This window comes from Astatotilapia calliptera, chromosome 19, assembly GCF_900246225.1.
Source record: "Astatotilapia calliptera chromosome 19, fAstCal1.2, whole genome shotgun sequence".
Classification (NCBI taxonomy): domain Eukaryota; kingdom Metazoa; phylum Chordata; class Actinopteri; order Cichliformes; family Cichlidae; genus Astatotilapia; species Astatotilapia calliptera.
This window is the reverse complement of record NC_039320.1, coordinates 11,922,918-11,950,917: the sequence shown is the minus strand read 5'-3', so window position 1 is coordinate 11,950,917 and position 28,000 is coordinate 11,922,918. Positions and strand designations below refer to the sequence as shown.

The window sequence follows — 28,000 nt, the reverse complement described above, 5'->3', positions numbered from 1 at the left end:
TTTGGTTCAGTGGTTAGCACTTTTGCTATAGAGCAAAAAAAAAAAAAGGTAGAGTTAATATTTAAATGAGGGTAACGACTAGGTTTTACAATCCCTTGATAACACTGAAAGTTTTTTCTACGCAGTTTGTAGCATCTGAATTCTTTGTGATCTTTCTCAGTCTGCTCTGTAGACGTGTCGTTTTGTGCTCCCTGCTCTCTCTCAACATGGTGGACAAAACCCCAAAAAACGAAGGCCTGCAACTGAAAAGAGAAATTGGATTGATTGGTGGAGTAGCAATAGTTTCTGGAACCATGATTGGATCTGGTATCTTCATGTCCCCACAGTATGTCCTGGCGTATGTGGGAAGTCCTGGGGCCAGCATGTTAATCTGGTTTTTTTCAGGTGTTGTAGCTTTGCTTGCAGCTCTCTCCTACACTGAGCTTGGGACCATTATTCCTGAATCTGGTGGGGAATTTACTTACATCCTGAGGATCTATGGTTCATTCCCAGCCTTCTTTGCAGCAATCACTTTCATCCTGCTTGTAAAACCTTTCGGCATTGCAGCAATGGCAATGGGCATTGCACAGTATGCCATGGCTCCCTTTTACCCAGGCTGCCCACCTCCTCAGCTGGCTGTGAAATGCTTTGCAGCTTTTAGTATTCTGGTAGTTGCCATTACCAACATCCTGAATGTCCGATTTGCTCTGAGAGTGCAGGTGATCTTCTTGGTGGCCAAAGTGTTTTCACTCACTTTCATTGTAATTGGAGGGCTAGTGAAAGTCATACAGAGCAGCACTGTGATCGAGGAAAATTTTAATGTTGAGAATGCTTTTCAAGGCACAGAGTATTCTGTGGGCACTCTGGGAATGGCTTTCTATCAAGGCCTCTGGTCTTACGCTGGCTGGTACAACTTAAACTATGTGACTGAGGAGCTGAACAAACCAGAGGTGAGGCTGAAAGGGTCAGAAATGACCTGAAATAGTAGCATTTATTCATGCTAATTTTTTTTTAAATACAGCTTAAAACCTGTCAAGAATGATTTGATGCATTAGTGCAAAAGATGCCTATATGCTGCTATATTTTCTTCCTTAACTCTGAATTTGTACCTCAGGTAATTTATTGACTTTGTCCTAACACAGGATGTATATAACACTCTGTAAATCAGTGATCAAAGTGTCTGAGGTGTTGTATGACGATAATAAATGTACACGAGAGTAGAGTATGTTTGCTTTGCTATCATTTCAGTCCTAACTCCAATGAGGTGTGACTCCTAGATCTCAAAGACTGTATATAAAGATGTTTGGTGAATATAATATATGAGGATCAAGTATCAGAATATATTTTGACAACAAGAAGCATTTTGACCAACATTTTTCTGTATCTCCAGCTTTTCCAGAACATATACTTTGTTTTTAGTTGCAGCTCCTTACAGCATTTTATATAATAATATTACTGTTTAAATAGGAATTTAATATTTTTAAAGAATTTCTCAACTTATGACAAACTTAATTTATCCTTATCTTAAATGACTGAAACTTCAGTGTGATCGTCCCTTTTTGTTCACGCCGGTTCATAATAATTAACCCATTTCCACTGACTGCTTTTTGCAGCTTGGTGCTTGGTGTTCTTTTCTATTATATCATACTGGAGTCCAATTTAATTAAAAGAAGAGTATGGGCAGAACTTTGTGCCATCAGAAACTGAACCTGAATTGTAACTTGAATAAATGCTTTTTAAAACTGAATTTGAATCAGTCTAATTTGAAATTCAATGTACAGTTTTGAAAATTATCGTCACTAAATTGAAATTGAATTTTATATTTTGAAAATGAATTCATTTACTTTGAAACTGTATTTTATCCTTTAAAAGTGTAGCTCTCGAATAATTTCAGTTTCACTTCCATCATTCAGATTCAGCTCCAAAATTCATTTTTTTGGGACTTACATCCATACAACTAAATGGTTTAGCAAAGTATTAAAGAAAGTAAATATTCAACTTAGTTTTATGTTATTCTGTTGGACTGCTTAAACTGGCACAAGGGAGAACCAGGTCAAGTCACGTCCTTCCTCTGATAACATTGTTATGCAGATACTCTGTTACTTTCTTCACTCAGATGAGGCCCTGTCTAATCTTTTACTGGAAGTTCAGTGTTTTTTTGTTTGTTTTTTATCTTCATGTAGGTCACGTAGATCCAGACACAAGTATACATAAAACGAACAAACACCAGAGAAAGAATTGAGGACACCAGAAGAATCAACTTGGCTTGCAGGGACATTTCCAGTAGACTGGAAATATTCAAAATAGTCTCTATTTTGAATTTTTCGTTTCTCCAACTGTGTTTTATAGAGCAGAACCTAAAATAAATCATTGTTAACGTGAAATCTAAGAAAAAACCAACTCTGGACAAGCAGACATTCTTAAAATCTGCTTAAAAGTAGCCTCATTTTAATTTCATAGCAGTTTAATTTTGTGCACTCCTCCTATTGGGCAACAGGCAGCGTTTTGTAACTGCACGTCTGTTCTTCGCTGCTGCTTCAGAGAAGACAAAAGCTTTCTGACCATGGGACATGACACACATGGACTCAATCTGCAGAGGGAAGTGGGGCTCATAGGAGCAGTTTCCTTCATTGGTGGAACCATGATTGGATCTGGGATCTTCATTTCTCCCCAGTACGTCCTTTCCACTATTGAGAGCCCAGGGGCCAGCTTCATTATATGGTCCTGCTGTGGACTGATAGCCATGCTGGGGGGTCTGTGCTATGCTGAACTGGGCACTATCATACCAGAGTCTGGAGCTGAGTACATTTACATACTGCGGACTGCAGGGAAAGTGGTGGCCTTCATGTTCGTCTTCAGCTTCATCATGGTCATGAGGCCGGCTAGTGGCACAGGAGTCGCTCTCATCTTTGCTGAATATGCTGTGGCCCCCTTTTACAGTGGCTACACTCCTCCACAGCTGGCTGTGAAGTTAATGGCTGCTGTATCAATCTTGGTGCTGGCTATAATCAACTGTCTGAGCGTCCGCTTGGCCACAGGCATCCAGGTGGTCACCATGGCAGTGAAGGTGGTGGCCCTGGTGGTGATCATCCTGGGAGGCATTGTGATGCTTTTCCAGGGCCGCACTGAGAACTTTGAGGACTCATTTGAGGGAACCAATGCAGGGGTCAGCTCCATTGGCATTGCCATTGGCAGGGCTTGTGGTCGTATGATGGCTGGAACACTTTAAATTATTTAACTGAGGAGGTGAAACATCCAGAAGTAAGAATTTCAATATTTACTATTAGTAGTTTATAGAAAGTCAAAATAAAGATGAAGCATGCCAACACTGTGCGTCTCCACTCATGATTGTGCTTTTTTTTTTTATCTTCTTACAGATTTAGATGAGTAGGCCAGGACAAACTGTAGTAACCTGAGAACTGATATTGGTTTAGGATATAATAATCCAAACCAACTGGTGGCTCATTGGTGCAGTGGTTAGCACTTTTTCCACAGTTAGAAAACTGAAGAGTTAATATTTAATTGAAGGCAAAACAAGTACATTTTACACCACGTGATTTCGTTTGAAAGCTTTTTCTACGCAGTTTGTAGCATCTGAATTCTTTGTGATCTTTCTCAGTCTGCTCTGTAGACGTGTCGTTTTGTGCTCCCTGCTCTCTCTCACCATGGCGGACAAAACCCCAAAAAACGAAGGCCTGCAACTGAAGAGGGAAATTGGATTGATTGGTGGTGTCGCAATAGTTTCTGGAACCATGATTGGATCCGGTATCTTCATGTCCCCACAGTATATCCTGGCGTATGTGGGAAGTCCTGGGGCCAGCATGTTAATCTGGTTTTTTTCAGGTGTTGTGGCTTTGCTTGCAGCTCTCTCCTACACTGAGCTTGGGACCATTATTCCTGAATCTGGTGGGGAATTTACTTACATCCTGAGGATCTATGGTTCATTCCCAGCCTTCTTTGCGGCAATCACTTTCATCCTGCTTTTGAAACCTTCCAGCATTGCAGCAATGTCAATGACCATTGCACAGTATGTCATGGCTCCCTTTTACCCAGGCTGCCCACCTCCTCAGCTGGCTGTGAAATGCTTTGCAGCTTTTAGTATTCTGGTAGTTGCCATTACCAACATCCTGAATGTCCGATTTGCTCTGAGAGTGCAGGTGATCTTCTTGGTGGCCAAAGTGTTTTCACTCACTTTCATTGTAATTGGAGGGCTAGTGGAAGTGATACAGAGCAGCACTGTGATCGAGGAAAATTTTAACATTGAGAATGCTTTTCAAGGAACTCAGTTTTCTTTGAACACTCTGGGAAAGGCTTTACTTCAAGGCCTCTGGTCTTACGCTGGCTGGAGCAACTTGAATTATGTGACTGAGGAGCTGAACAAACCAGAGGTGAGGCTGAAAGGGTCTGAAGTGACCTGAAATAGTAGCATTTATTCATGCTAAATTTTTCAAATACAGCTTAAAACCTGTCCAGAATGATTTGATTCTTTACTGTAAAAGATGCCTATATGCTGCTATATTTTCTTCCTTAACTCTGAATTTGTATTTCAGGTAATTTATTGACTTTGTCCTAACACAGGATGTCTATAACACTCTGTAAATCAGTGCAGTTAGCTTGTTAATGTTTGACACCATGCAGCCCCACGCACACGGCGGTAACGGAGATTTGCCGCGTTAATGCAGTTATGGCATTAACGTCATTTTAACGAGATTAACGCTGACAGCACCAATAATAATATGACTGTTTAAATAGGAATTTAATATTTTTAAAGACTTGGTGAATTCTTTAAAAATACCTCAACTTATGTGTAGTGTTCTGTTGCAGAGTGTAGCAACTCTGATCAAACACCAAGCTAAACCTCTGTCAATGAATACACGAGTCCGAGTAGAGTTGACTTTTTACTCAGAATCTTCATTTGACAAGCGGTAAAAACTGTAGTTGAAAAGAAATACAGAATAGAAAAAATGATCGTTTACATAAATATTGCATCACGAAATAACTCAAAATGTGACCTTACACCTTCGTGTTAGCTTTAGCAACAGTAATGATCATCAAAACTGCCTTTTTTAACATGTACAAATTAACCTCCATGAATCACAAACAAAATATAATTTTTAACAAATACCGCTATTTATGCCTTTTTAACATCTTCATCATGAAATATATACACTTACGGCGTTGCCTGAACAATGTTCCCAAGTGGATGGCTGTGGATAAGCCTCAGAGCAAGACCGCATGTCCCTCTCCCTCTTAGAGCAACCAGGAAGAGGAATTAAACAGGAAATGAGGTTATTAGCAAGTTCACCTTCAAAATTAAACCTTCTTAACATTTTTAACTCTTTTTACTGTTCTTTTTAACTTAAATACATACAAAAGAATTATTTTAAAGCAAACATTAAAGATAAATAACATAAATGCCTTTGAGGCATCACACTCCCCGCCTGGCCTATGTGAGGCCACTATGAACTTGAATGAGTCCAAACAACAGTCCTTAAATCAGTCCTTAGGCAGAAGAAGAACTACTTCTGCAACTGGCCTAAGGAAGGTTCTTGTGTCACCTTGGTCGGTCGTTTTTACTTCAACCTTTCTCACATGTCCATCCTTCCCAGGAAAGGTTGCTGTGACTATGGCCATGGGCCAGTAGTTGCGGATGGTCTGCTTGTCCCTGAGGAGGACCAGATCCCCAACTTGAAGGTTTCTGCGTGTCACTGTCCATTTTTGTCTTTGTTGTAAGGTTGGTAAGTATTCTTTGCTCCAACGGGCCCAAAACTGGTTCGCGAGTGCTTGAACTTGCCTCCATTGTTTTGTGAAGAGGTCCTTCTCTGTGAAATCTCCTGGAGGAGGTGGAACTCCTGATTTCTGTGTGAGGAGCATGGCTGGTGAAAGAATGAAAGGTTGGTGTGGGTCTGTAGACACAGGTAGGAGTGGACGTGCATTGATGATGGCTGTAATTTCTGCCATTAGCGTTGACAGCACTTCATGGGTCAGGCGACTCTTTTGCTGCAAGAGCATTGAATCAAGGATTCTCCTGGCAACACCAATCATCCAAATTCAAATTCAAATTTTATTTGTCACGTACACAGTCATACACAGTACGATATGTAGTGAAATGCTTGGACAACTGCTCGTGACCTAAAGAAAACAAAAAAGGAAAAGGCTATGAATAAGATAGGAAATAAATATGAAAAATTAAAAAGGGTAAATTTAACTAGGAAGGAATAAAATATAAATTAAGGTTAAAAATGAAATAACTGTATGACACAAATTAGAATGAAGGGTAAATTTAACTGGGAGAATAAGATAAAATATATAAATTAAAGTTGAAAATAAAATAACTGTACAACAAAATACACAATATAGAACTATCATGGGAACTATCATCCGTTCCCATGAGCCTCCCATGTGGGAAGCATGTGGAGGTCTGAAGTTCCAGCTACATCCTTGCTTGCTGAGGTACCCCTGTACAGTATTATCCATCTCCAACTCCTTGCTAGCTCCAATGAAGTTGGTCCCACAATCAGACTGAAGTCCTTTTGCAGGGCCTCTGAGAGCGAAGAACCGCCTGAGAGCATTTATACAGCTAGATGTGTCCATAGACTCAATCAGCTCAATGTGGACGGCCCTTGAACTCAAACAACTAAACATCATGGCCCACCGTTTGCTCTCTGCCTGCCCTCCTCTGGTGAGATGTCGACCCTGATGTCTCACCTGCTCATGGTGATGTCGTACGAGCAGTAAGGAAACGTAGCTGTCCTTGGGTAGGATTACTGGGTTCTTTTCTTCACACGTTAGTTGAGAATGTTTCAGTCTGCCTCCAACGCAGATGAGACTACTCTCCAAAGTTGGACTGAGTTTATGCAACGGGCTGTTTGTGGGCACCACTTTGTTTGCTTGGAGGGCTGACAGTTCCTTGGCAAAGGCTGGCATTTGTGCTGCTTGCAGAATGACATGTTTTACTTGAGCTATTTCATCCACAGTACGAGGTAAGCGACATGTGTGCCATCCTGTACACCTGCTGTTTTGGTTTGAATGTTTGTGAGATCTTGCCACATGGATAAGGAAAGCCACTGCTCGCAGTAGAGAGGTAAAGGTGGAGAAACGGCGAAAGCGATCAGGGGTACAGGTACAGGTTCCTTCAGATGAGTAGTGTAGGTGCGTACCTGTGGTCGAATCTCTGAGTCATTTCCCGGGTCGATGAGCTCAAACGTCTCACTGGTTTGTGTTGTTTCTGCAGATAACTGATGCAGGAATGAAGGTCCGGTGAACCAAGAACTCTGTGTCAGATGGGATGCAGGCAAAGATCTGGATGCATGGTCCGCAGGGTTTGGTTCCGTGCACACATAATGCCATTGTTCTGGTCTGGTAGATCATCGGATACGTTGGACTCTGTTATGGACATATGTGTAGAAGCGTTTTGTCGTGTTACAAATGTACCCGAGTACCACCTTACTGTCCGTGTAGAACCTGACAGCATCCAATTTCAGATCCAGCTCCTCCCGGATGAGATCCGCCATTTCTACTGCAAGGACAGCAGCGCAGAGTTCGAGCCTCGGGATTGTTGGTTCAGACTGGGGTGCTAATTTGGCTTTGCCCATAATAAATCCTACTTCCACTTTTCCATCCTCCTGGATGGCTCTCAAGTAAGCGATAGCCCCAATGGCCATAGTTCAGGCATCTGAGAATACAAACAACTCTGTGCGCACAGCTTTGGTGAGCGAGGTTGATGTGTATGCACGTGGCACATGAAGCTCCTTTAGGACTCGAAGAGAATCTCTCCAGGTTTCCCATTTCTTCAGCTTGTCTTCTGGGAGAGGTGCATCCCAGTCAGTCAGTTCCGAACTAAGTTCCCTAAGAAGAGCTCGTCCCTGGATTGTGACGGGTGCCAGCATACCCATTGGATCAAAAACACTATTGACGGTAGAGAGGACTCCACGTCGGGTGAAAGGTTTGATAATAGTTGATGCAGAGAATGTGAATGTGTCTTTTCTGATCTCCCAAAGCAAACCCAGGCTGCGCTGCATGGATGCTGTCTCTCCGCTCAAATCCAGATCCTTGATGAGCGGGACACAATCTTCTGGCGGGAAAGCTCCAGTGACTGCTGGACTGTTCGACACAAACTTGTGCAAGCGGAGGTTTGATTCAGCAAGTGAAGCCTGAGTCCGTTGGAGAAGGTTGATTGCTTCTGCTTCAGATGGGAGAGACACCAAGCCATCATCCACGTAAAAGTGCCTTTCCACAAATTTCACTGTGTCGGCACCGTACTTCTGGGCACCTTCAGCAATGGCTCTTCGCAGACCATAGATGGCCACAGCCGGAGATGGTGAGTTGCCAAAGACATGAACCCTCATGCGATAGTCAATAACTGCCTTGGTGAGGTCGTTGTCCTCATACCACAAAAACCAGAGGAAGTTGCGGTGCCTTTCATGGACCAAAAAGCAGTGAAACATTTGTTGGATGTCGGCGAGGATAGCTACTCTCTCCCTTCAAAAGCGTAGAAGGACACCCAAGAGAGAATTGTTGAGGTCGGGACCAGTCAGAAGCACGTCGTTGAGGGAGACCCCGCAGTACTGAGCGCTGGAATCAAAAACCACCCTGATTTGGTTGGGCTTTTGTAGGTGGTATACCCCGAATGATGGAAGAAACCAGCACTCTTCATCTTCCCTCAAGGGTGGTGCCACCTCTGCGCGACCGTTGGCAATGATCTTCTCCATGAATGCCACATATTGCTTCTGCATCTCGGGTTTCTTCCTGAATTGGCGTTGCAAGGATTCAAACCTCTTAACCGCATGCTCTTTATTATTTGGCAAACGTTGCCGTGGTTCTTTGAACGGCAATGGAGCAACCCAACTACCAGTGTCATCTCTGTAGACATTTGTATCCATGATCTCTAGGAAGAGGATGTCTTCTATTGATGGGGCAGGTTTGTTATCATGTTCAGATTGGTTAAACACTGTGTGTCCTAGCATCCTCTCTGGCATTTTGTTAGACTTGTTGAAGCTTGGCTGTGTTTCTTTGACCTGCATGAAACTTGCACAGGGCTGAAATATGGAATGGCGACCGCTGTCTAGCACATGGGTCTTCAATGTGTCAACTGTTGGCTTATGCACATTAACTAGGCACACCTCCCCTATCACCACCCAGCCTAGATCGAGACGTTGTGCAAAGGGAGCATTGTGTGGCCCGTTAATTTGCTGCCTGACCTTGTGTGCTCTAAGCACGTCTCTCCCGAGCAGCAGGAGTATCTCTGCTTCTGGGTCTAGATCAGGGATGTGTTTGGCTATATGGTGGAGATGAGGATGATGCAAAACTGCACCTGGTGTTGGGATTTCAGCTCGATTGTTAGGGATTTCAGGGCACTCAAGGAGTGGTGGAAGAGGTATGAGAACGTTGCCGTTCAACGACTCTATCTGGAATCCTTCTGCCTTCCTGCCATACGTTTTGATGACGCTGGAGCATGTTCTGAGATGGTATAAGAGTGGTTTGTTCTCCACACCAAACGGCTCAAAGAACTCTGGCCTGGCTAATGAGCGATTGCTCTGGTCGTCCAGAATTACATAAGCTTTAATGGCTTTGTGTTTTGAATGTTTGGGGTAGACCTTTGCAAGGCAGATCTTAGAGCAAGAACGACCCCACTGGCCGGGGCCACAAACCTCTGTGCAGCTGGTTCTAACATCAGTTACATTAGAGTCATCTTCTCCCTCCCCGCCGTTCTCTTGTGGTGGTGGAGGAGCCTTGGTGAGTTGAGGTTGTGGGCCAGGGTGCATAGCTGCATCATGATAGATGCTTTCACACTCTAAGCATTTCACGGAAGATTTGCAGTCTTTGGCAACATGTGAAGTTGAAGAACAACACTTGAAGCATATTCCTTTCTGTTTTAGAAAGGCCTTCCTGTCATCGATGGACTTGTTTCTGAATGTCCTGCATTTTTTAAGTGGGTGAGGTTTATTGTGCAATGGGCAGTTCTTGTTAGGGTCGTTGTTGATTGTAGAGACATCTGTTTTGTGAACTGCGATAGATTTGTTGGTGTTAAAGCTCTTCATAGGTAATCTTTCTGATTTTGTGGGGTTTGCGCCGTTGCTTTGACGAATAAAGCTGGGGTCATTTCGCTTCTTTGCCTCATGACAGACAAAGTTACAAAAGTAACTAAAGGGAGGGAAGCAGCCGTTATTCTCTTCTTTGTACCACGACCCAGATGACACCCACTTCTCCTGGAGCCCATATGGGAGCTTGTCTACTATGGGTCCAATACCTCTGGAGGTGTCTAGATATGACAGCCCAGTGAGGTATCCATCCTCCTTGGCGCCTTGTATCTCCATAAGCAAATCCCCAAGTTCACGTAATCTGATGTGATCTTTGGCTGCAATTTTTGGAAAACTGTCAAGTCTCTGAAACAGTGACTGCTCGATCATCTCAGGAGCACCATAGCAGTCATTCAGCCTCTCCCATGTCTTGCGCAGAGCCAAACCAGCATTATTCACATGCACTGAGTGTATGCATCTTATTTGCTGTCCAGACTCTTTTCCTAACCATTTGGTCATGAGGTCTAATTCTTGTGTTTCTGTAAGTTGAACCTCAGCCACAGCATTAGTGAATGAGGACCGCCATGCACGGAATTTCTCTGGCTTATCATCAAATTGGTACAGTCCTGACGTAACGAGATCACGTCGCGCCGAATATTGTGCCAGAGGGTCAGGTGGTTGTGACACGCTCACTGGACGCATATGCCGGGGTGTTTGTGATTGAGCACCTATATACGTGCGAGGGTTTGTTCTTTCGACGTCGGTCTTCAATTCAGCTCTGGTCAGTTTAGACAGGTTTGTTGTGGGTGGATACGTCCCATTATCCACTTCAGGCTTGGGCTTGCTATTGCTATGTTGGAATTCCGCTAAGCTTACAGGTGGATGCCATGTTCTGAAACTGTCTTGTGATTCTGCACGGTCTACAGATTTAACAGGTGGGACAGATACTGGTGCGAAGGTAGACTGATTCTGATCATTTTGAGAGCAAACATATTCACTAGTACGGTGCAATCTAAGCCTGTCTTCTGACTCAGATTTCACATTTTCTACATTTCCATGCATTTCTGCTACATCTTCTAACACCTGTGCTTCAGCGATGGCTGTGTCTGCTTCACGATTTAATGTTAGCACTTCCAGCTCTGTATCAATTCTAGCGGCTTCCAACTGATTTTGAGCTTCTCTAGTTTTCCTTTCTGCTTCTCTAGCAGCCTTTTCCAATTTTAATTTAGCCTCCTGGCTAGCATATGATGCTCGTACCTTAGCAGCTTCTGCTTTAGCTCTGGCGCGAGCCGCACTTGCAGATGATGCTGATGTCACGTTGCTCCTGGTATTTGATACCGATGACTTGTTGCTTGCTGCCATCACGAACACGTAGGACCATCGAGTGCCGCCTTTTCACTGTAGTGTTCTGTTGCAGAGTGTAGCAACTCTGATCAAACACCAAGCTAAACCTCTGTCAATGAATACACGAGTCCGAGTAGAGTTGACTTTTTACTCAGAATCTTCATTTGACAAGCGGTGAAAACTGTAGTTGAAAAGAAATACAGAATAGAAAAAATGATCGTTTACATAAATATTGCATCACGAAATAACTCAAAATGTGACCTTACACCTTCGTGTTAGCTTTAGCAACAGTAATGATCATCAAAACTGCCTTTCTTAACATGTACAAATCAACCTCCATGAATCACAAACAAAATATAATTTTTAACAAATACCGCTATTTATGCCTTTTTAACACCTTCATCATGAAATATATACACTTACAGCGTTGCCTGAACAATGTTCCCAAGTGGATGGCTGTGGATAAGCCTCAGAGCAAGACCGCATGTCCCTCTCCCTCTTAGAGCAACCAGGAAGAGGAATTAAACAGGAAATGAAGCAATACAGGTAAACCACCAGGAAGTGAGGTTATTAGCAAGTTCACCTTCAAAATTAAAGCTTCTTAACATTTTTAACTCTTTTTACTGTTCTTTTTAACTTAAATACATACAAAAGAATTATTTTAAAGCAAACATTAAAGATAAATAACATAAATGCCTTTGAGGCATCACATTATGACAAACTTAATTTATCCTTATCTTAAATGGTTAAAACTTCAGTGTGATTGTTCTTATTGTTCATGCCAGTTCATAATAATTAACCCATTTCCACTGACTGCATTTTGCAACTTGGTGCTTGGTGTTCTTTTCTATTATTTTAGATTCGAGTCCTATTTAATTAAAAGTAGAGTTAAACTTTGGAGAGCATTTTTAACTAAATGGTTTAGCAAAGCATTAAAGAAAGTAAATATTCAACTTAGTTTTATGTTATTCTGTTGGACTGCTTAAACTGGCACAAGGGAGAACCAGGTCAAGTCATGGCTTTCCTCTGATAACATTGTTATGCAGATACTCTGTCCATTTCTTCACTCAGATCCAGACACAAGTATACATAATATGAACAAACACCAGAGAAAGAATTGAGGACACCAGAAGAATCAACTTGGCTTGCGGGGACATTTCCAGTAGACTAGAAATATTCAAAACAGTCTCTATTTTGAATTTTTCGTTTCTCCAACTGTGTTTTATAGAGCAGAACCTAAAATAAATCATTGTTAACGTGAAACCTAAGAAAAAACCAACTCTGGACAAGCAGACATTCTTAAAATCTGCTTAAAAGTAGCCTCATTTCGTAGCTGTATAATTAAGTGTGCTCCGCCTCTTATGTAACAAACAACGCTTCAGGTGTTCTTGTCCGCTGCTTCTAGGAAGACAAAAACTTTCTGAACATGGGAGATGATACACATGGACTCAATCTGCAGAGGGAAGTGGGGATCATAGTAGCAGTTTCCTTCATTGGTGGAACCATGATTGGATCTGGGATCTTCATTTCTCCCCAGTACGTCCTTTCCACTATTGGGAGCTGTTGCGAAATCAGTTTGACCCCGGTTCTTTTATTCGTCGAGGCATCCAGAGACGGCACCGGAACTCAGTAGTTATTTCACAAAATCTTTATTCATCTTTATTCATCTTCATTTAAGCATGCACTTCTAGAAGGGATGACGAGGCCGGTGTGTCCCTCTGCAAAATCTTCACCCCTTTGTTAGTTACAGCCCCCCCCAGCTTCATTATATGGTCCTGCTGTGGACTGATAGCCATGCTGGGGGGTCTGTGCTATGCTGAGCTGGGCACTATCATACCAGAGTCTGGAGCTGAGTACATTTACATACTGCGGACTGCAGGGAAAGTGGTGGCCTTCATGTTCGTCTTCAGCTTCATCATGGTCATGAGGCCGGCTAGTGGCACAGGAGTCGCTCTCATCTTTGCTGAATATGCTGTGGCCCCCTTTTACAGCGGCTGCACTCCTCCACAGATGGCAGTGAAGTTCGTGGCTGCTGTATCAATCTTGGTGCTGGCTATAATCAAATGTCTGAGCGTCCGCTTGGCCACAGGCATCCAGGTGGTCACCATGGCAGTGAAGGTGGTGGCCCTGGTGGTGATCATCCTGGGAGGCATTGTGATGCTTTTCCAGGGCCGCACTGAGAACTTTGAGGACTCATTTGAGGGAACCAATGCAGGGGTCAGCTCCATTGGCATTGCTTTCTATCAGGGCTTGTGGTCGTATGATGGCTGGAACACTTTAAATTGTTTAACCGAGGAGGTGAAACATCCAGAAGTGAGATTTTCAATATTTACTATTAGTAGTTTATAGAAAGTCAAAATAAAGATGAAGCATGCCAACACTGTGCGTCTCCACTCATGATTGTGCATTTTTTTTAATCTTCTTACAGATTTAGATGAGTAGGCCAGGACAAACTGTAGTAACCTGAGAACTGATATTGGTTTAGGATATAATAATCCAAACCAACTGGTGGCTCATTGGTGCAGTGGTTAGCACTTTTTCCACAGTTAGAAAGCTGACGAGTTAATATTTAATTGAAGGCAAAACAAGTACATTTTACACCACGTGATTTCTTTTGAAAGCTTTTTCTACGCAGTTTGTAGCATCTGAATTCTTTGTGATCTTTCTCAGTCTGCTCTGTAGACGTGTCGTTTTGTGCTCCCTGCTCTCTCTCACCATGGCGGACAAAACCCCAAAAAACGAAGGCCTGCAACTGAAGAGGCAGATTGGATTGATTGGTGGTGTCGCAATAGTTTCTGGAACCATGATTGGATCCGGTATCTTCATGTCCCCACAGTATGTCCTGGCGTATGTGGGAAGTCCTGGGGCCAGCATGTTAATCTGGTTTTTTTCAGGTGTTGTGGCTTTGCTTGCAGCTCTCTCCTACACTGAGCTTGGGACCATTATTCCTGAATCTGGTGGGGAATTTACTTACATCCTGAGGATCTATGGTTCATTCCCAGCCTTCTTTGCAGCAATCACTTTCATCCTGCTTTTGAAACCTTCCAGCATTGCAGCAAAATCAATGACCATTGCACAGTATGTCATGGCTCCCTTTTACCCAGGCTGCCCACCTCCTCAGCTGGCTGTGAAATGCTTTGCAGCTTTTAGTATTCTGGTAGTTGCCATTACCAACATCCTGAATGTCCGATTTGCTCTGAGAGTGCAGGTGATCTTCTTGGTGGCCAAAGTGTTTTCACTCACTTTCATTGTAATTGGAGGGCTAGTGAAAGTCATACAGAGCAGCACTGTGATCGAGGAAAATTTTAACATTGAGAATGCTTTTCAAGGAACTCAGTTTTCTTTGAACACTCTGGGAAAGGCTTTACTTCAAGGCCTCTGGTCTTACGGTGGCTGGAGCAACTTGAATTATGTGACTGAGGAGCTGAACAAACCAGAGGTGAGGCTGAAAGGGTCTGAAGTGACCTGAAATAGTAGCATTTATTCATGCTAAATTTTTCAAATACAGCTTAAAACCTGTCCAGAATGATTTGATTCTTTACTGTAAAAGATGCCTATATGCTGCTATATTTTCTTCCTTAACTCTGAATTTGTATTTCAGGTAATTTATTGACTTTGTCCTAACACAGGATGTCTATAACACTCTGTAAATCAGTGCAGTTAGCTTGTTAATGTTTGACACCATGCAGCCCCACGCACACGGCGGTAATGGAGATTTGCCGCGTTAATGCAGTTATGGCATTAACGTCATTTTAACGAGATTAACGCTGACAGCACCAATAATAATATGACTGTTTAAATAGGAATTTAATATTTTTAAAGACTTGGTGAATTCTTTAAAAATACCTCAACTTATGACAAACTTAATTTATCCTTATCTTAAATGGTTAAAACTTCAGTGTGATTGTCCTTATTGTTCATGCCAGTTCATAATAATTAACCCATTTCCACTGACTGCATTTTGCAACTTGGTGCTTGGTGTTTTTTTCTATTATTTTAGACTCGAGTCCTATTTAATTAAAAGTAGAGTTCAACTTTGGAGAACTAAATGGTTTAGCAAAGCATTAAAGAAAGTAAATATCCAACTTAGTTTTATGTTATTCTGTTGGACTGCTTAAACTGGCACAAGGGAGAACCAGGTCAAGTCATGTCTTTCCTCTGATAACATTGTTATGCAGATACTCTGTCCATTTCTTCTTTCTGTGTTACTTTCTTCACTGAGATGAGGCCCTGTCTAATCTTTTACTGAAAGTACAGGGGTTTTTTTTAATCTTCATGTAGGTCACGTAGATCCAGACACAAGTATACATAATATGAACAAACACCAGAGAAAGAATTGAGGACACCAGAAGAATCAACTTGGCTTGCAGGGACATTTCCAGGAGACTGGAAAAATTCAAAATAGTCTCTATTTTGAATTTTTCATTTCCATTTTTAATTTTTCGTTTCTCCAACTGTGTTTTATAGAGCAGAACCTAAAATAACTCATTGTTAATGTGAAACCTAAGAAAAAACCAGCTCTGGACAAGCAGACTAAATTCTAAATTTTTTAAAATACAGCTTATAATCTTTGATAAAGATTCTGCTGGGAAATATGATTGTTTTCTTGCTGCTATCCTGAGAAAAATGACCACTTACCTTTTTCCCCCCTAAACTCTGAATTTGTGTTTCAGGTAATTCATTGACTTTGTACCAACATATACCCCTACAATGCTTAAATCAGTGTTTAAAGTGTCTGAGGTGACTAAAGAGGTACACGAGTTGGCATTGTTAGGATTGTTGTAATTGCAGTTCCAGCTTGTCCTGACTGCATGAAACTTGGTGCTTGGTGTTGCTTGGGGAGCATTTCCCCCCACGGTTTGGCAAAGTATTAAAAAAGTAAATATTCAATGAGGCTTTGTTTTGTCATGAGAGACTGCTTTGTTAATATGTGTAATCAAGGTTTAGCCAAACTTTACAACCATGTCATATCTTTTTTTTGTACAGGTGAATCTTCCTCGGGCAGTGCTGATAGCCATTTCTCTTGTGACTACTTTGTACCTGCTGGTGAATGTGAGCTATCTGGCAGTAATGACGCCTAAAGAGCTCGTGTCCTCAAGCGCGGTAGCAGTTACCTGGGGGTAAGACAACACCTGTTCTCAACCTGATAAGATCTTTTTTTTTTTTTTTTTTAATTACTTCTCCCATAGAACAGGAAGCAAACCTGAAGAAATCCTCTACTCTGTACAATCATTTGATATGTGCATTAAAATTACTGATGGTCAAACAAATGGGGCTTTTGTAAGTTGAAAATACAAACTGTATTTAAAGATGGATGTTGCAATCCTGTCTCCATTTTGAATCCTCTGTATTAGCATTTTAGCTCCCTGCCATGTTGATACCAGAGATTAAATCATCCAGTGGGATTAATAGGTGATTAATAGGCAATTTAAATCTGCCCACTGTGCAAGTAATTATGAAACTTATCTTACACAGTTGATGTGATTTCTCGCAAGACTCATCAATCCACTGTAAGGAAAATTACTTAAGAGTCGCCTCCAAACACTTCAAACATAGAAGGAATGGCAGCAAAGAGCATCACTACAGTTAGGTGCTCACTTCTGGTGTCACACAAATACCAAGAGATATTGGACCCCTTCTCTTCACCGTCTCTATGTTCCTCCTTGGTCAGATCATCCACCGCCATGGTCTCTGCTTCCATTCCTATGCTGATGATACACAACTTTATCTCTGTACTAAACCCTCTACCCTGCTCCCCCACGATCACTTCTCAACCGTCTGCATGAAATAGAAATATGGATGTCAATTAACCTACTCAAGCTCAACAGTAATAACGCAGAGGTCTTGGTTGAGGCCCCTAAAGCCCTACTCCAGAAGACTGGCCATCTACTTATTGATATAGACCAGGGGTAGGCAACTGCAGGCCTCGCGTGCCAGTTTCCTGCAGGTTTTAAATTTGTCCTTGACCCAGCACAACTGATTTAAATGGCTACATTACCTCCTAAACATGTCTTGAAGTTCTCCAGAGGCCTGGTAATCAACTAATCATTTGATTCAGGTGTGCTGACCCAGGGTGAGATCTAAAACCTGCAGGACACAGGCACGCGAGGCCTGGAGTTGCCTACCCCTGATATAGATGGTTTCCTCATCTGGCCTTCCTTCAACGTTTGCAATCTGGGTGTCATTTTGGAACTCTCTCCCATATGAACTTCTCAACAACCCGTCACTGGAGTCCTTCAAGAAACTTCTCAAAATTCACCTCTTCAATAAAACCTTCGATCTCTAAGCCTTTTTTATTTATTCTGTTTTGTAAAGCGTCCTTGGGTTTCTTGAAAGGCGCTTTACAAGTCTAATGTATTATCATCATCATTATTATTATTATTGTTATATAGGCAGAAGGGGCCTCAGAACAGATGTTTGTAGTGTTAAACCTGGTCACACCAGCAAAGGCCCCATTCAACACCTTTCAAGACAAATATTACATTGAGGTGACATCACATCCTGTCCAAAAGGTTTATTCCTAAATATGTCCACAGAAGATGTTTTTGATTTAATTTGTTAAATTACTGAAATGTATATAGAAAAGGGTTGATTGATATGCACTACAAGATTTTTTATAATACAAACGGTTTTCATGCAGGAATAAGGTGCTGGGCAGCTGGGGCTGGGTCATGTCTGTGGCCGCAGCCTTGTCAGCTTTCGGTTCTCTAAACGGGACGTTCTTCAGCGGCGGCCGTGTGTGCTTTGTTGCTGCCCGGGAAGGACACATGGTAACAGTCTCTCTGTCTTATAAGAACACACACACCTGTTTAAAATAAAGCTACGTACAGATTTTTACACAGACCAGTGCTGGTTTTGCAGCCAGATATTCTGTCCATGGCCCACGTCCACAGACTGACTCCATCTCCGGCGCTGATCTTCACCACAATAATCTCTCTGGTGGTGCTGATTCCTGGAGACTTTCAGAGTATCGTCAACTACTTCAGGTGAAGGCTGACTCTGTTTCTGCTCCATTTCTACTTTGTTTGGGTTTTTTTTTTTTTTAGCACACATTGCTTTTTTTGTTTGTCTTTAATTTCTCTTCCTCTGCCGTTTTCAGTTTTAGTGCCTGGTTTTTCTATGCCATTGTCCTGTCTGGGCTCATCTATCTCAAAATCAAGAAGAAGGACCTCCCAAGGTCGTACAAGGTTAGTGTCATCATTGTTTTCACATTACATGACAATAACATCTTGTCCTCACGCCTGGTTATTCCTCTCCCCACAGGTTCCCATTGTAATTCCTATACTGGTCCTCATTGCAGCGATATTCCTCGTGCTGGCACCCATCATAGACAATCCTCAGATTGAGTACCTCTACGTGGCTTTATTTATCTCAAGTGGCATTGTAGTCTACATACCCTTCATCCATTACAAGCTCTGCCCAAGAGTGCTGGACAAGTTAACAGTGTTCTTGCAGCTCTTCTTAGAGGTCGCCCCTGCAGACAAAAACCTGTAATTTCTACTGAACACACATGGATAACATGCAGATAACTGAAAGCTACCAATAAAATAAGCCTTTTTCCATGAATTATCCTTGCATGTTAAATTACATCTGATAATGCAGTGTTGCTGTTTTATTTAAAGGTGCATTTAAAGTGTTTTACTTGCATTTTTAAATTGATGTTATTGTAACTTCACAACTTTCATTTAAGCTCATTGTAAAAGATCGTTTGCAAGATGTTTAAGTTCAAAATTCATTAAGATTTACAGGGGGACACAAATCCATATTTGTCATTGAAAAACATTGATTATCTTTTTTTAATACAATAAACACTAAAACACGCTATAATTCAGCATTGCAGGGGACCTTACAGCTCTGCCATTTACTGCATGTCAGTCATACCTTGCTGTCACTTTATAATCAACAAAAAAATAAAGTATTTCAAACATATCAGCGAACTTAGTGCTCCTGACATTTCCTGATTTCTTGCAATATTCAGATTCTGTTTGTATTCGTCTGTACTCGCTACAAGTTTGCGTGAATAAGCATCACAAAAGCATCTGAATGGAGCAGATCTTCATGAAGTAGATGTGCTTTTTGGGTCTGAGAACACTCGTACAGATGTGTGAATTAAAAAGAAAATAAAAAGTTTATTAAATATTTTTCACCAAATTGCTAAAACAAGACATTGTCAATTTATAGTGCAACTTTCACGAGACAGGACATAAATCAGGGGAAAGCAAGGAAAAGAGAGCGTGTATGAATATGCTGTTTATTCATATTTAGACCACTTTTGGATTGGCGTTCAGAGAAGTTTGGCAGTTTGTGTAAAAGCCACATTCTCAAAATTAAGACTGGAAATTTTCTTCAGCTCTAATTTTCAGATACTTAATAAATTTCATGTTGACAGTTTGGAAAAATCACTTTCTTCCTCAAAGCTTAAATTATTTAATACCATTAAGATCCAAAAAAAAAAAAAGCTTTTCCAAACAAAACAAAATTTAAAGTCTTTTTTACGTGTTCTTTATGTGTGTGAAAGTCTTTTAATGACAATCTGACTGATCCATCACTCTACTCCAGTTTTCTTCTCTGTGCCATTAGCAGCAGTTGACCTGTTTTCGCCACTCTGCTCGCCTGTCTCGCCTTTGCCCCCCAGTGGTGACTGGTGGTACAGCTTGTAAAGCCTCTCTGCATACTGGTCTGCATCCTCCACCCCCTCACAGCACCTTATCCAGGACTGAGGGACGGTCTCGATGCCGTAGTGGGCCCCCGCGATGGCCCCAGCCATGCAGGCTATGGTATCAGTGTCCCCTCCCAGCGCCAGGCTGTACGCTATCGTCCTCTCCACGCCGCCGTAGCTCTCTGGGAGACATTCCCGGGGTTGCAGGCAGTGGAGCACACAGAAAATTGCAGTGGGGACGGAGTGAAGAGCTGCAATGCCATTACCTGGTAAAAGTCACAAAGAGAGGGGCGTGTTTTTGTGGTGGCAGTCAAGAGAAACAGGAAATGTCATGTAAAAAAGGAAGTGGATCGGGGCCTTATTGCACATGTGGCTTGCTCCCTAACCCCCATTAATACTTCCTCATATACTAAAAGATAAATAAGATGGGGAAATTTACTTAGAATAAATCAGGAGAAATATATCTAAAATTTTAAAAATATATAGTAATGGTGGGGTTTTTTTTTTATCATGTTCTTTGTCTTTACAGTGTTTATTTGATGATGGCTTATTCAACCAAGTTGGTAATAACCCCTCTGTATTAAATTTTGCTCCCCCTCTGATATTCAGCTCCCAACGCAGTCTCACTGTGGGCGTGGCAGATGGCAGTAATAGTCAGAGTGGTGGTTTTGAATGACTGATTCTGTAACAGGGGCACGGTGGTATGAACAAAACTGGGCAGGCTTCATGAATCTAAATGTAATTTTGCATGTACACTTCCTAAAAAAACCCAGATCCAGATTCAGATTGACTCTTAAAGTCACCTCTAATTTTAGATCAAACCCAAAATCTGTCAATAAACCTTTCTTATGGAATTCTTTAAATAAACATTTCCGTAATCCTGAAAACAAACAAACTCGATCACATACCCCTCCTCATCAGCGATAAATAATCATACTGACCCAGTTCAGAGATGACTTCCTCTATGCTAACTTTGCTCCTGTCCATCAGGTCTCTGATTCGGTGGAGACGTTCACAGAATGGCTTCTCTGCTTCTTTTAAACTGCAAAAGCATACATTAAAAATATATACATCTCACACAGCATGAAAAGGGATGTTTCAACCTTTAAAAACACATTTTGAAAGACATAAATCCCTCCTACGGTTGTTTTCTCTGACTCAGAATTAGCCTTTTGATGTGAAAGTTTAATTTAAAAAGTAATTGAGTCTGAGTTACCTTGTATGACAAAGACTTGTAAGATAAATGTCTATTATGCTTCAGGGAATAAAACCTCAAATAAAAAACATAAGTTACAGAAAAACTACAATGTTTTCCTTTGGAGGAAAAACCCTGTTCGCTTTCGCTGCCTCTGACCAGTCTACTCACATTCTTGCATCATTGCGTGCAGTCTCATCACCTTCCACTTCCTCCATCTCTTTAATTAGCCTGCTGATGAACTGGTGAGGCAAGTCCAGTGCCCCCTGCAGAGACAGGTGCACAGCTAACGCTTGCAGCACCGCCCCATTATAACCCAGCGAGCAGGAGTGCGTCAGCATGGCGCCCAGATGGGCAAACTGCAGAGAAAAAGAGCAAATTTAAAGATGTTGTTTCTATCCGATCCATTGGAGAGAGAAAACTCAACATTCAAAAGACCCCTGCTCACCCTTTTAACATCAGACAAGTCCGGAAAGGCCAGGGCAAAGGGAGCTGCTCTCATGGCCCCTCCATTTCCAAAGGAGCCCCGACCGTTAAACTGGTCCCTCGCTGGCTGATACACGTCATTTAACTGGGGGGATGAGAGCTTCTTCAACACCTGGATCACTCCAGCACCATAACCACGATGTGGGGATGCACTGTACTCCTTTGCAAACCTAAAAATGGTGAGTCACCGAGGTAGGAACCATCATCAGCTTACCCAAAGAGCCTTTGGATCCATATTTAACTCCTTAAATCCTTTTCCTTATTTTCTATCATATATACACACTGCTCCAAATGTGGAGCCTCACATTAAACATGTGCAAAGTTTCCAAAAATTTATTTGTTGCAATACAAATAACGCCTGTGAGACTATTTTTCTACTCTTGGCTGTGTACACAGAAGACCCACCCTTCTGCTGTTTAAACCTTTTGTTTACAACAGGGGTAGGGAACTCCAGGCCTCGAGAGCCGGTGTCCTACAGGTTTTAGATGCATCCTTGATCCAACACAGCTGATTTAAATAGCTAAATTACCTCCTCAACATTTCTCAAAGTTCTCCAGAGGCCTGGTAATCAACTAATCATTGGATTCAGGTGTGTTGACCCAGGGTGAGATCTAAAACCTGCAGGATACCAGGTGTCGAGGCCTGGCGTTGCCTACCCCTGGTTTACAAGGAACAACCAATCAGAGGAAAGTTGGCTTAATGCAGGAGAAGGAAGGAAGAAGATGATGGTGAAGTGATTTTAGGCTTATTTTAGATAAAGATGATGATGATGCTTCCTCTACCTGCGAGCCATGTCGTGCTCATCAAAGCCAGTCCTGGTGAGTAGAGACTGAGCCACACAGCGTGCCATGGCTGTGTCATCACTGTATTCAAGGATACCTAAAACACAAAAACATAAATACACACATTTTAACAAATAATAACAGTAATGCCGCACTGGAAATAAATAGCTAACACCAATTTAATCATCCTGAAATTGTAATCACTTTATCGCCTAATCTAGTGGACTGGCTGGAATCCTTAGCCAACAAAGACACCAATATAATTTGCGGATAATAAAATGAACATATCTACAGATGGTGATTGTTTACACAGGAAAAATTAATAGTTTAATTTACTCATTTACCCTGTTACTCATATAAGATTTAAATGAACTATAACCAAGCATATTTATAGAAATACAGTGTGGATGTATTTTTGCTACTTTCTCAAAGAATCCTGACTACAACAAAAAAACTGAGGAGAATACCTTAATGCAAAACATGGTCTCATCTCACTTCCTTCCCTAAAGAGACAATCAACAGCCTAAACAGGAATCACAAGGCCCAATCAGTGGGGCTTTACACAGCATTTGTTCTGAGATCTGATGAGATGAGCAGAGACGTCGATGGACTCAGCACTCTTCGCTGAGCCCGTTAATCAAGTAGTAAAGATTTTTGTGCCTGTAAACAGATGATGAGAAAAAGTAATAGCCCCAGTTTCTGCAGGATAAATAATCCAGTGGACATCATGATCCTGATTATCTAATATTACTGGATCATAATTATAGATTCATTAATGTGTATATCACTTGTTGCTGGAAATATAGATTATTTAATTACTTAAAGTCATGTCTGCCAACATTTAGGCCTTTTTCTGAAGGGAGCTGGGGTATTTAAAGTGTTCTTTTCCAATCTAACCGCAGCATATTCATCTGAATGTTACACGGTATAACATTGAAGTTTTTTTTTTAAGTAACTATTTAGCCGCCGAGCCGCTACCCCCATGGCCTACTCTGGTTGACCCGCCCCATCGAAATGCACCAAAGAGACATGGATGAAACAAATCCAGGATGATTTGAAGGCCCTTCGACTTGACCTCGAGCAGGCAAGAACCATCGCCTTAGATCGAAAAGCGTGGAAGATAATCGTTGGTCAAGCAAGAGAACCTGCGGCACCTACATACAGCAGCATTCTGGTTGCGCGGCAGACCACCGCCACTGGTCGCCCGCTAAGGACAAGAAGATTTAGCCGGCACAATTTACACCCTGTAATTTTTTTTTATTATTATTATTGTAGTTTGTTTGTTCCCAGCTCATCCCAGCCAGTCCAGATCTGATTTTTGTGAAAATTGTTATAATTAAGCTATGCATTATTGGTTTCAGAAGCTTGAGGAATATCTCAAAGTCTCATTCTTCACCTTATCTTCACAGTAATGACAGATGAAATGGTGAAGCAGCAGATAGGATAGCAAGCTAATTCAATTGACAGTTAACCACCTATCTGTCTGCACAAAGATTAGGTTCCATGTCTAAAAAGAGACACCTTAACCCATTCTTAACCCTGCACTCTATTTAACAGCCACCAGGGGCAATACCTGGAGTTTCCAAAAGACTTCTTATTCTATAGAAGGTTGCGGGAAATGGCTCTTGCTTCTGGTGGTACCTTATGCATATTTTACGGTATTGGGTATGCGAGTTTCCATACAGATTTCTACATGGACAGCTTCCCCAAACATGCCCTCATGCAGTCCTCCAAAATTCCAACTGCACATTGGTAGACACAGATGACCTATTTATCAGTTGAATGCTGATTGGTTGACAAGTTAGCCAGAATAGGTTGGATTTATTTTATGAACCATAATCATACAGGAAACATGGTAAAACAATGTAAGAGCAAATGTGTCTTATAGAGCAACTTTCATTTCGGGGGGCTAGTGCCTCCCCATCCCCCCCTTGGAGAGACCCCTGCCGGTTTCAGACGTGATCTTTTTTTCCCTTTCTTTCTTTCTTTAGTAGTTTCAAACCATTTTGATCCCTTTAAGCTACTCTGCATGCCAGCTTTGCTTCACGGTGCAGTGGGCTTGTTATGAAACCACCTCCTCCTCTCACTGACTTGTTCCTTTAGTTTCGTCGTCCAGGCTGCTGAGGTGCTGCAGCACACTCTCCATGGGAACCTCCTCCGCCCCTTCAAACTCTCCTCCGATACAGTCTCCTAGCACACCCGCGACCAGCGCTCCCCTGAAGCGGGACAAAGACGCGGGACCTCCCGCGGCTGCCGCCGCTCTCACCGCCGTGACTGCCATTCATCCGACGGGGAAAATGACTTCAGCCTGCTCGTTTCTCCGCTGACCCTACTCCCAGACAGCTGGCGAGCGGATCCAAAGCAATCCACAACAACAACAAACGTCGACCTGAAGCTCTCTCTGCACGGCTTCCGGAAAACGTTCAGATCACCATTTGACCCCCGGTGAAAGTTCGCACATAGAAGTGCAGCCAAGCAGAGAAGACCTCCATTAAACGACAGCATTGAGCCTGATCTAGTTCACATATTTCTATGCAATGTATACCGAAACTGCTATAATAAATGCGCATGAACTTTATACAATATTTTTCTTAATCGGCATCAGGTTTATTGACCAAGCATGTGTTCACAAAGAATTGGTCCGTGTCTTTTTGCTCGCAATTTACTTCACAGAAGAGACACCTGACACTACCGACAACAGCCACGTGAGCGAGACATTAACAATAGTAGAACTGGCCTTTTAAAAATACAGAAATTAACAACAGTGAAAATCATAATCAAATCAAAATTTTAAATAAAACTTCTAGATACTTATTGGGGCTTACCAGGACATAAAAGCTAGATCTAATTATTAAAATGCTTTCAAAGTTTACAGGCTTTGCCATGAGTTATAGCTACAGAAAACAACATTTTCTCTGCTCACTTTTCTTTTTCATTTAATTTATTACAGTTATTTTATTTATTAGTTTTCCTGATAAATACCGCTTTAAAAATGCATTTGTATAATAAGATTGCATCAGTAGGCTCAGGCAACATACTGAACAGCACAGGAGCACCACTGAGAATTGTCTAATCACCTTTTCCCTTCACCTACTACACCTCAGACTCAAGGTACAGATCAGACTTGTGCCACCTAGAGAGATTTCTGGACAGCTCTGCTGTTGTTGGCTGTATCACTGATGGAGGTTGAAATCTAGAAGTACACATAGACAAAACGATTAGGAAAGTTCTGGTTTAGTTCTGAGAGTGGTACCTGAGATGCATAGCTGGACTGGCCATCGGGCATACCGGGCATTTGCCCGGTGGGCCGCTGGCGATTTTTTGGATTTTTTTTTTTTTTTTTTAGGAAGGGTATATATAATGAAAGGTGTTGGATTGGCCAATTGGTCATGATCGACCAATTACAGCCGAGGAGGCCGGATGCACCCTCTCCCTTGTTTAGCAATCACGTGATTTTCGCGCATTGCATGCCGGGAACTCGTGGCAAAACAATCCAAGTACCGCATCAAATGCAAGCATTTGCAGCACCGCAAAACGTTCATTCTCCGGTTCCAATGCCTTCTTGTTTTTTCTTTGACGCACAAAAAGGAATGTACAAAAACAAAAGGAGAACAATGCCGGTCCGTACAAAGACAGACTCGACGAAAGGACAAAGAAAAGATACGAGGAAAAAATCAAAGGAGTGAAAGGGTTAGACCCTTACGAGCACACAGAGTGGACAAAAGACGTTAGCGTGCTGCCCAACTTTCACCACCCTCATATTTATAATTATACGGTTCTTGGCGTGAGTGCATGCACTCATGAAGTTTAGTAACTTCAGGTCACTGCAACAAGCCCAGGTACAGTTTACCGACGGATGGGTACAGGACCTTGAAATGCACCGTGTAGAACGAAAGACCATCGTACGAACAAAGGTAAGTTTACCAGTCTCACAAATCGTCTCATAGATACACATTCGTTAACCGTTTATTAGCATAACCTTTGAGCTCAACGGTAATTAATTAGTAGTGGAAATAATTTCTGGTAGCATTACAGAAATGTAGCAGTGACAATAATATTGTATGCTGTAATCGTACTGGACAGTGATACAAAACAACTGTTTTATCCTGTGAATAAAAGTCAATGTACCATGGTAATAACAGAAGCGAAACGCAATATTGTGTCAGGACAATTCACTATTTATGCACAATAAACACAATAAACAAAGGAGCATAGCGCAACAATTTCTGTTCAGACTTGCTTGTAACCTATATCACCAATTATGTTAAGAAAAATGACGTATTAACTACTACAAAACTCTGACCTTTGTGGGAATGCTTGGAGCAGACTAACATGTGAGCTGGAGTGTTCTGAGACTTTATATTTGGTATATCCAGACCATCCGTCGGCTCTTACTTCGGAAACATGGCTTAAAATTTTTATCTTCAACGACTTAATCCGATAAAAAAAAACGATCTCTTTACCCGTCGGCTTCCCGTGGCTGTCATGCGACCGGCTATTGCAGTTAATAATACAACAGCTTCTTGCCATTTTTTGGGTTTCTTTTTATCGCTGTGTAACTGAGTTCAATTGAAAGCCTGTGTGCGCTAGTACCTCTTGCCACAAGTTCCCAGAATCCTTTGCGGTTTTACCCCTGAATGACGTCACATTTTCAATCTTTATCCTGGTGGGCCGGTCCGATTTTTTGTCCCAGTCCAGCCTTGCTGAGATGGTAGAGGTGTCTGAGCGGAGGATGCTGAAGAATCTCCTCAGCATCACGAACAATTCACTCTAGCCCATGAGATCTTTTCTACTTGTGGCTATTAGACTGTACAACTCCACATCCACACTTTAAAATATCACACTCCTACACAATCTCAGCTGTTCTTTACCAGATGGAAGGACCGTTATTATTTTTACTGCAGTAAATATATATATTTACATATATATTTTGCGCAAACACACTAATATTTACGGTAGGGTCGTACATTTAAATAGCACGACCCTGTCGGACAGGAGACGCAACCTCTGAAAGGATGAACTGCAGAGGGCAACTTTAAGGAGAGAACTGTTATAGTAAGGTGTGCACCTCCAGATAAGCCTCGGTGCTCCTTTGGGGACTGACTGTCCAAGTCTGTGGAGAATTATCTGAGTGATTTCACGCCATTCCTCCACAGATATCTCCTTATTTTTGGTGTTTTGATGATGGTGGTCGAAAGGGCTTTCTAACAAAATCTCTTATTAATGTAAAACTGGGTTGACAGCTGGAGACTGAAGGCCGTGGCACATCATTCACATCATGTTTATGTAATCCTGGGAGTGATTCTCCATTAATAATAGGTGATCAATCAAAACAGCTCTGCGCTGATTTGCACTGTAAGGATCAGGTTCTTTAATTTGTCACTCACCTGACAGTATACTGACACATGCACATAAATATCCACTGTGTTACCAAACTGGGGGAAAGGAATATGGAGGATGCGTAGGAATGATGAAACAAACGCTTGTCATTTATCTTCAGTAAGAAATGCAGCATTTCATAGTCACTTACAAACAG

At 41.9% G+C, this 28,000-nt stretch overlaps 3 protein-coding genes and 1 pseudogene across 5 annotated transcripts; 2 read left to right on the top strand and 2 right to left on the bottom strand.

Moving 5' to 3' along the window:
• The first annotated feature begins 5 nt into the window (after positions 1–5).
• On the top strand, positions 6–19,279 carry LOC113011859 (b(0,+)-type amino acid transporter 1). Of its 3 annotated transcripts, XM_026151659.1 has the most exons (7): positions 12,699–12,904; positions 13,093–13,655; positions 16,329–16,462; positions 17,983–18,112; positions 18,204–18,328; positions 18,442–18,529; positions 18,606–19,279. In XM_026151659.1, the coding sequence occupies exons 1-7, from the start codon at positions 12,769–12,771 to the stop codon at positions 18,834–18,836; spliced, it is 1,407 nt and encodes a 468-aa protein (XP_026007444.1). In that variant the 5' UTR covers positions 12,699–12,768; the 3' UTR covers positions 18,837–19,279. The 3 variants fall into 3 exon arrangements, with proteins under 3 accessions (XP_026007443.1, XP_026007444.1, XP_026007445.1); XM_026151658.1 differs by lacking the exons at positions 12,699–12,904; positions 13,093–13,655 and adding an exon at positions 6–929; XM_026151660.1 differs by lacking the exons at positions 12,699–12,904; positions 13,093–13,655 and adding an exon at positions 13,956–14,781.
• Positions 3,566–4,619, top strand: LOC113011863 (b(0,+)-type amino acid transporter 1 pseudogene; annotated as a pseudogene).
• Positions 6,324–11,894, bottom strand: LOC113011857 (uncharacterized). Its single transcript, XM_026151656.1, has 2 exons — positions 11,766–11,894; positions 6,324–11,523 (listed from the first exon to the last, which is right to left on the bottom strand). The coding sequence occupies exon 2, from the start codon at positions 11,358–11,360 to the stop codon at positions 8,463–8,465; it is 2,898 nt and encodes a 965-aa protein (XP_026007441.1). The 5' UTR covers positions 11,361–11,523; positions 11,766–11,894; the 3' UTR covers positions 6,324–8,462.
• Positions 19,280–19,445: 166 nt separating the features above from the next.
• Positions 19,446–25,032, bottom strand: adprs (ADP-ribosylserine hydrolase). The gene is made up of 6 exons (XM_026151661.1): positions 24,556–25,032; positions 22,465–22,561; positions 21,645–21,852; positions 21,368–21,555; positions 20,943–21,043; positions 19,446–20,267 (listed from the first exon to the last, which is right to left on the bottom strand). Exons 1-6 carry the CDS (start codon positions 24,743–24,745, stop codon positions 19,888–19,890), a joined length of 1,164 nt encoding a protein of 387 aa, XP_026007446.1. The 5' UTR covers positions 24,746–25,032; the 3' UTR covers positions 19,446–19,887.
• Between the last annotated feature and the right edge of the window lie 2,968 nt (positions 25,033–28,000).